General features: G+C 45.1%; 2 protein-coding genes across 2 annotated transcripts; both read left to right on the top strand.

The window, feature by feature from the left end:
- The first annotated feature begins 453 nt into the window (after positions 1–453).
- On the top strand, positions 454–6,991 carry plgrkt (plasminogen receptor, C-terminal lysine transmembrane protein). Its single transcript, XM_079734662.1, has 5 exons — positions 454–506; positions 961–1,045; positions 4,377–4,507; positions 5,264–5,373; positions 6,691–6,991. Exons 2-5 carry the CDS (start codon positions 971–973, stop codon positions 6,882–6,884), a joined length of 510 nt encoding a protein of 169 aa, XP_079590788.1. The 5' UTR covers positions 454–506; positions 961–970; the 3' UTR covers positions 6,885–6,991.
- Positions 6,992–7,859: 868 nt separating this feature from the next.
- On the top strand, positions 7,860–8,776 carry rln1 (relaxin 1; the record flags this gene model as incomplete). Its single annotated transcript, XM_079734710.1, has 2 exons — positions 7,860–8,040; positions 8,415–8,776. 2 exons carry the CDS (start codon positions 7,860–7,862, stop codon positions 8,774–8,776), a joined length of 543 nt encoding a protein of 180 aa, XP_079590836.1.
- Positions 8,777–9,118: the final 342 nt, after the last annotated feature.

Raw genomic sequence — 9,118 nt, 5'->3', positions numbered from 1 at the left:
TTCTGATAAATTAAACGAGGGCGTTATGTTTATGTAAAATTGTGCGGGGCTATCCAACCAATCAAAGCGCACCTTTAGTTTGTTTAGTTTGCGATGATATTAATAGGCGTGATGATACCTGATACGAGTCTAGACCGGCAGAAGATCCTGAATTGTAGCGTTATTGTCGCCGCCACGCAATTTCTGGTATTTGACTTCCTATGAGCTGTGAAAAGTCAACTCCCCGGAACGAGAAGAATAAGAACAAAACAAGAATAACAGCAGCAACAACCACAACCACAACCACAATAAAAAAGAGTTCTTGCGAAAATGTTGCCAAAGCAATATTCAAAGGATGTAACGGGAACGGATATCTCCCTACCGGAAGTATCGGCGTCCCTCGTCAGTAACGCTCATTTGAGGGATCCCGTTCCAGGCGATCCGTAGCGAGAACGCACAGCCGAAGAGTTACTTTCGAATCATACTTGCTTATCCTCTCGTACACCTCTCTCTCACACATTCGACAGGTAGGTCACACATTCCTATTCTTTAGATTACAAAGTTTCTTGCATAGTCACTTTGTAGGTTACTAAAGCAGCTAACATTGCATTTGTAGATCACTCGGACATTATATAATGATTAGCCTATTACGTATAGATATTTATACAGCCTTCGGTTTGGACCGAAAGCTATCAAACCAAAGTTTGACCATAATATATTCAACTAGGCTACTTGAAGTTCCTTACCACTAGGTATAGTAATAGGCTATAAGTCGGCTAATATGCCTTATGACACGACTTGGAATATACCTGTAGTGTACCCAACTTTTTCTTTTGTAAAGAAGTTGTAATGTAATTTTGTGCATTACTATTTCTGTATATCACTATTTATTAGTAAAACAATTTTATAATACATCCCGAAAAAGGCAGTGCCTTCTTCAGAATCGATGTTTATTTACCACCCTGTCTTTAAAACCCTTAGACACACCATCATGGGGCAGTGGAATTCTATCGCCTCTGAAATAGACGAGATGGAGACTTTTATCATGTACAAGGAGCAACTGCAGGTGAGCGACGCTCCAGCTCCCCCCCCCCCCCCCAAAGTCAACACAGCAGAGATTCAGCGGCCCCTGTTGTTTAAAGTCTTACACCCTAAGGCCAGAGAGCTTCACTTTTATTGCAGTTATCATTCCCTATTCACAAACGAGATTCTTTTTTCACAGCAAAACGCATTTCTGATTTATGTCTACCTGGGAGCTTTAGAAGCAGGTGTTCCTGGGTGTCATTATGACCGTGTCGTTATTGGGCCCTCTAACGCGTTTATGTTGGTTGTCTCCCCGTCTTGGCCCTTCGCACCGTGTTGCAGTGTGAGTAATATCGGCCATCAACGGCCAATCAGTGAGTTGGAGAATTGCGCTTTGGGGTTGTTCTTTGCGTCATCCGTTGGAGTTTTGTTGAATTATTGTTGGATTTTATTAATAGCCAAAACGGTTTTAAATGTTTGTTTGCTTACTTGCTCATTTATTAGTTGGTAACTGTTTGTGACAGAGTTCTGATCAGGAAACAACGCTTTAATGGATGACCAGATGAGTCTGTGCTGTTGACTCTGTAGCATACTGAACATGGTACTTCTGTTTTCTGTGAATAACAACAACAATGGATATCTGATGAATTCATATTATGCATACCAGACTATACTATCGACCACCTCTGTTTCAACCATGTGACATTTCAACCAATGAAAACCCTCATTGTATCTTGAGTGATGCTGTAATTGGGAGTAAAGCAGCAGTTTTTTTTATGCTCTATGACGTTTGTTAAGTATACAGCTGACTACTGTTCTGCATTAAGATGTCAGGAAACCATCATTCCTTCACTATTTCTTCACGCACGTCCTTTCAAATGAATCCGTGTCACAGAGCCAACCAGCCCCTCCCTGTGGTTAGACAGCCTGAACCGTCCTATTGTAGGCCTCCATGATCCTTTATGCAGCCATCGCTCGGTGTGTGAGAAGCAGGTCATTAAAATTGAAAGTGAAAGACGTCTTGATGTCGAAGAGCTATCGCAGACTAATAACAGGGTGTATTCTGTCTTCTATGATCTCTGATCTCACGGGGGGCGGGGGGGTTATAAAAGGTGGCAGGCGGCAGATCTTTGATTAAGGCCGTTTTTCACTGGTTACTTTCCCTGTGCGACGTGGTGGTTTGTGGTTCTGCCCTGAGCTCCGCAGTGATGTGTTTTAAAGCTTTATTTACTGAGACTGTATGGCGACTCATGGGCCACCAGCACATCAAGCTGAAGCATCAGGAGCCTGCAGAGGACCTTGTTTTCGATGCCCTTTACCTGAGCATTTATTCAGTTCGTTTTGCTTTTGTATCACATTAAACTCAACGATAAACTGGTGTTGTGAGGTTTTTTATACTTGGGATAATATTGTTGTGTATGTATCTGGGGACCCTGGCCTGTCTAACCTCCTTCACTCATTATTTGTATTGGAAGATGTTAAAGAAATGGAATTACACATTCATGTTCAAGACACGCCTATTTGTTATTGTGTTTATATTCAACAAACTCACAGAACCCTGTTTTCGACTGGGTCCTCGATGTTTTCCCAGTTTCTTCTAACTCTTAAAATTAAACTCCAAAGGGCTTCACAGTCTCAAATTCAATTGGATAATAAAATAATTATAAAATAAGTTGGCAAAAGAAAGAAATCTTGAGGAAGGATTCAATTAGAATTGATGACTAACACAACACAAAGGAAACACAAAGTTCTATACATTTATGACTCATGAAAAACACTGTGAAATACATCTATGCTAGCTAATCACAACACAATAGTAAGTAAGGACCAACTATACTTTCTTAAAGGCGAAGCATACTATCATTAAGCAATGGAGGAAGCACGTACACAGGACCTGTTCTCCCACCTAGACCGGTTTGGATACGTCTCCTCTAAACTTGATCTGTTAATATAGTTTCTCAGAAGATAGCCATCATGCTTCTTGACCATGAACCATTTTAAACAGGGGATCTCTACCTTCCATCGTCCACATATCTCATTCTTTGTTATTTTCTTTGCTTTCTCATCCTCATCTGTAACTTCTTATTGACCAGAGAAAATCAATCTCTGGTCAGATGACTCATTGACTTAAAAAAATGGGCCGTCGTGCTTGCAGGGTGTGTGCGTGTCTGTACGTATGTGTGTTTGCTTGGGTGTGTGTGTCGGTGTGTGCGTATGTGCGTGCGTGCATGCGTATGTGTATGTCGGTGTCCACCTAGAGCTGGAATCAGTGTCTGTTTCGTCTTCTCCCTTTTGCATTAGTGAAGGCTTGGGTCCACATGATGTAATCATAACAATATCCCTCCTGCTTCACATCAGCCTCTGGACCTGTTGCAGAGGCTCCTAACACCACCACACCTGACGGGAAATGTATTTAGCACATACTCCCAAATACATTTCCCCTGAAAACCGCTGCCAGTTCTCCTTTCTTGGCTGTTTGTATTGCTAATGCTACAGTGGGGGGAACAGGTGTGTCTTTGTGTCAGTATGTGTGTTTGTGTGTGTGTGTCAGTGTGTCTGTGTAGGTGTGTGTGTGTGTCTATGTAGGTGTGTGTGTGTGTTTCAGCGTGTGTGTGTGTGTGTCAGTGTGTGTGTGGGCGCAGGCATGCGACTCTGTTGTAATTATGAAATCTTTAGAGTGATTGTATTGATTTGAAGTGTCTTGTTTTTCTTGTTTTTATCACTTATGACTCGTTAAGCATTTATGTCGTTGGCCACCTATATGCTACACACTTGTTCCCTGCAGGGGGCCATCGGTAGCATCCAGTTTTAAGAATGGTTTTTATGGTAGAATGAAGGCGTTGCCATGATGGTTTGAAACCAGTTCTGTAGCTAGCCCCTGCATCACTGGCCTGCTTGATCTCTGAGTTTAGTTTCACTGTCAGTTTGAATGGAACCGATGGTTTCCTCTCTGACACGCTGCCTTTTGACCAGAACAAAGCCGCGATTGTTTTGTCCTTTTTTTTTTCTTTATCCCTGAATGTCACTCATTTTGTGTCTCAGTTGATGTGCATGAGTGTTATCATGGCTGCGCGTGTGTGTCTAATGAGGTCGTACCGGAAACAGAGTAGACAATGGTGGCTCACCGACCCGGCCTGGCTCAACCTGAATGAATGGAGAGTATCGTCATGATTAGGATATTTAAAATGTAGGAGTATGAGTGTGTGGGTTGTGTATGTATGTGCATTTGTATGTGACCGTATGTGTTCAAGTACGTGTACATATACTCGTGTGTGTGCAATGTATGTGTATGGGTTTGTGTGTGTTGTGTGTGTTTGTCCATGTATGTGTGTAATTGTGTGTGTGTGTGTGTCTATGCGTGTGTGCGTTTACAGCAGGAGCGAATGATGGAGCTGCAGAACCAGTTGTTTGAGCGGAGAAATGCCATGGAGATGGCCTGGTCCAGAGAGTTCGTCAGATACTACGGAGCCTTCTGCGCAGTCTCCACCGTGGGGCTTTGTGTGGGGTGCGGCTGGTTATATTACATACACACACACACTCACTCACTCACTCACACACTCAAGCACGCACGCACTCACTCACACACACGCGCGCGCGCACGCACTCACTCACTCACTCACTCACTCACTCACTCACTCACTCACTCACTCACTCACTCACTCACTCACTCACTCACTCACTCACTCACTCACTCACTCACTCACTCACTCACTCACTCACTCACTCACTCACTCACTCACTCACTCACTCACTCACTCACTCACACACTCACACACAGAACACTCATCTGGAATCCAGGAGGCAATCTGCAACAGAGACTTCCTTTCCTCCACCCGTCCATTTGAACAACTATAAGGCTAATTTTATATATGTGTGCATAACTTTGTATCAGAGGTATTGTTCAGCAGGTTGATATTAAGCCTGCAATATCTTAACACCACTTATACTTAATGGTGATACTTCATATCACTGTTAAATATTAAGTGTTCTTTGTTACTTTTTTGCAAGGTTACAGATGCCTGTATTTCAAGCATTCCATAGCCATTATGGACTTGTAAGCATTGTCCTCAAATGCACATTCAAGTAAACTTGAAACCAAAAAAATCGTATTTTCGGTGGACGATTTAGCTGCTAAACCTAGCACTCAGTCAGAGACATGTTGTCTCACCATTTATAATGACCAATCACTAGCACCTGAGTAACTAATGTATGAGACGGCCATTCAGGACTGAGGGAGCGTGTTGTTGTTTTGCCTTGGCAGTGCCTTCCAGAGGAGGAGGCTGGTCCTGCTGACGCCGCTGGTTCCCCTGGGTTGGCTGCTGACCTACCAGCTGGACCAGGTCTACGGCACCCTGCGGGGTCGGGTCAGAGGTGAGGCCGCTCCCTCGGTCCTCCTACCACGGGTGTGAGTGGACGAGGTGCCCAACCACGCTAAACACTTGGACAGGGTTTAGCGTGGTTGAGAAAGCCGTGCATCCGAAGTCATTGCTCCCTTTAGCTCTTCAGAGCCCAGATTAAAAATGGTTGGGAGTTTGATGGCCCCTTGGTCGGCGTCTACGATAGCAGGAGTTATTAGGAGGGTTGTACGAGCAATGAAAACAACCTCTAGACGTCACCACCCCGGTCGTGGTGTCGGCTACGCTACATTCAACCGAGATTAAAGGATTTGGTTTGTTGAGACCCCAGGGTAATGGTTGACATTGTCTAGGTCCAGATGATGGACATGATTTTTATGGATGTGGATTTGATTGTTTGTGGGAATCATTGGAGAAGCTGCCCGCAGGGCAGTCTGTATGTGCTTACTTGGGTTGGATCAAACAAAGACACAGCTATGAGAGCTGCTAAACAATCTTTGGGAGTATAATGGATGTCAATGGGTCACCAACTGCCCAATTTCTGAACTTACGTACACCGCAAGATGGGGTGGGTTGGCCAAAATCATAGAGAATGTCAACGACTAACCTTCGGTCTTATCCTTTCACTTACGGTAGCTTATCGTCCTGACAGAATCACTTGCAGAAGCGTTTTCAAGTCATCGCTGAGCTCATACAGCCCCGGGCGCCCACCAGTGTACAGCAAGGTGGGTGCAATATGCCCGATAATCTTAAACATCGTGCTGTGGCTACTTTTCTTCAAGATTCTACGATTCCTATGAAACATGGATATGACATTATCCAAAGAAATGTAAACGGCCACATCCAGGTTGCTAAATCGACCCACGTTTTCTGTACAAAAATGTATGTGGTGCGAGTCCGATACCTAAATTTGCGTGTGAATCTCCCGTAAACTGTCCCTGATACGTGTAACCAGGCTGGGGCGGTCGTGAGCGTGGATGAAAAAAAACGGATGCGTTTCTGAATCAATATATAATCCAAATCCAAATCACGGTAGAAACCTTAAAGGTGACTAACACTCACACTCACAGCAGGTGTGAGTGTGATTAGCCGTTGCAAGCCGTTTAGAAAATCTGCGTCTTCTGACATCACAAGTGGGCATGTCCACCTAGATGTATGATGGATAATCACACTCACACCCGGTGGTATAATATGTCACCTTTAATGTCAAATGTTACGCAGTCTTGTAAAAAGAGCACTTACGAGGAGAGCTGTTTAAAAGCAGAGACACTATTGGAACTCCACTGACGTAATGCAGCATGTTGTGAGATAACTTCTTGCGTTGTCTCTCCAGAGGAGGCAGAGAGACTCATGGGGTCAGAGCGAGCCAAACTGGGCCCACCAGGAGGGCACCTGACCGTCCAGGGCCTAGAGGACATCCGTCAGGCCAGACCCAACTCACTCCGTGCACTGCCTATCCCACATGATCACCCTCTCTTCCGGAAGAATCTGCCCAATCCACAACTAGAGGCTAAAGATCATGAGTAAATAATCGTCTGCTTTCGTCTGGCATCGTAAAGAATAACCACTCTTTGTGTTTTACATTTGCACTATCAAACTCAAATAAATAAGTAATAAAATATATTTTCCAGTTATTAATGATGGTGTTTGTGATTATTTTTGCACTACGCAATGTTTGCATTTGATTTAAAATCAGTGTTTTCCCGATTGGAATCCATTAATTGATATTCTAAACTCTTCTGTCGTTTACGTTCTGTGAACGAGGTTCACGCGGAGCGAGGGGCAACACAGGAATGGTCCAGGCCATTCATAATAGAGGGATGAGGAATGTTGCAATGTGTCCGGAAAGGGGGCGGAGAACGGGAGGAGGGGGTCGTTAGAAGAAGAGCATCCCCAAAGCATGCAATATCATTTAACCACTGAGGGACTCTCCGGGGTTAAAGGGTGGTCTACCAATACATCTACCAGTCATCCAATATCCATGACCAGGGAAAGTTTGAAAGTTTGATTGAGTGTGTTGTGTTCTTATCTGTGTTTGTGAGGGTAATTATTATGGCAAGCTGCAGGTCTACCTGTGCGTGTGTGCGTGTGTGTGTGTGTGTGTGTGTGTGTGTGTGTGTGTGTGTGTGTGTGTGTGTGTGTGTGTGTGTAAGGTTGGGGGCTTAGGCAGATGAGGAGACCGTGACTCATTGATGGTGAGTTGGGGTGGCTATATAAGGGCTCATTCCCCTGAAGGACGCAAGAAGAGAAAACCAAAGTCTCCTATTAGACGCACTGGTAGAAGACTCACTAGTTCAGTGCCCGACACCGCTGCGAGTTGACGCAAACTCATTGAAACCAACGAGATTTCTTCTTCAGTTCAAAAAAAATTACCATAGTAACCGCGAAAGAAAAGAGAAAAGGCGCTCAAAGTACGACTTTGTTATTACCGTCCGTGTTTGGGGAGGAAGCCGGAAAGTCTCACCGAGCATATTACGCTGAAAAAAGTTGAGGAAGAAGAGGATGCTTCTGAGAGTGACCGTGGCGGCGGTGCTGGTGATGGTGTGTGTGTGCAGCGGGGCGGCGGACGGGCTGCTGGTCCCCCGGGACTATGGGGTGAAGCTCTGCGGGAGGGAGTTCATCAGAGCCGTCATATTCACATGCGGCGGCTCCCGCTGGAAGCGCTCCTTAGACGACCACTTGGGTGAGTTCTCCTTTAATAAGCTTTAATGCTTTTTATTTTGTAACCTCTGTGTTCAGAAACGTAATACAGGTTTGCCGTTATTTGTAGGCTATGTCTTTTTGATCTAACTTGTTTGCGATTTGTCTGAAACGCAAAGACCAGGCTTTTAAGAGGAATAGACCTAGAAGATACATATGACGGTAGAAGTTGATTCACCGAAATGGAGAAGCCCACTGCATTTTGGTCAGAACCGTTTTTCTTTTCAGGACAACGGACAGCTCCGTTGTAGTTTGAGTCTGTATTTAAAAGCCTCTCTCTCTCTCTCTCTCTCGCTCTCCCTCTCTCTCTCTCTCTCTCTCTCTCTCTCTCTCTCTCTCTCTCTCTCTCCCAAACAGACCCCTTCCAGAGGAACTACTACAGTGACGTCCCACAAGAAGAAGTCAACCAACCAAGCTGGCAGAAAAATGACGCTAAAGTAATAGAGGTCGTCCCGTACCCCCACCCACCCCCCAGCTTCAGCGACACGTTGGCCGACCTGCTGGCTGCGTTCGGGCGGGTCGCCGGGGGCCCGGTGCGCGCGCAGGACCCTCTGGGGGATTTTCACCTGTCCGTGTCGTCAGAGCAGCAGGGAAAACAATCGAGCGTCGAGTGGCCCCAAGCCTCCTCATCGAGGAGGAAGAGGAACTTTTCTCTGGGCGTGGCCGGGATGTGCTGCAACCTGGGCTGCACCAAGAACGACATAGGACACCTGTGCTGAGGTTGGGACGGGGAGCGGGACGGGGAGGCAGGCAGAGAGGGGGAGGGAGAGGCTTGGGGAGGGCCGGAATGTGTTGGGATGAAGCAGGACATTGTCGTTTGAGTCAATGTTCAACTCTCCTCGATTACTGTGTTTCACTGACCGTGTTATATACAACAATTCAAAAGCTCATGCATTGGGGGACTAAAGGAAAACAAGCCTGTGTAGGCTAATTGTCTAGATAAACGGAATTATATTTTAATTGTCCTTATTGTTGCAATATGATGATGAGTTACCGATAGATACTATTGAATTATTGGAGAATCGAAGGCCTATATATTTTCTGATATGAAGTTGTTTATG

This window comes from Pollachius pollachius (assembly GCF_949987615.1).
Source record: "Pollachius pollachius genome assembly, chromosome: 4".
NCBI classification, from domain to species: domain Eukaryota; kingdom Metazoa; phylum Chordata; class Actinopteri; order Gadiformes; family Gadidae; genus Pollachius; species Pollachius pollachius.
This window is presented reverse-complemented; position numbering and strand designations above follow the sequence as displayed.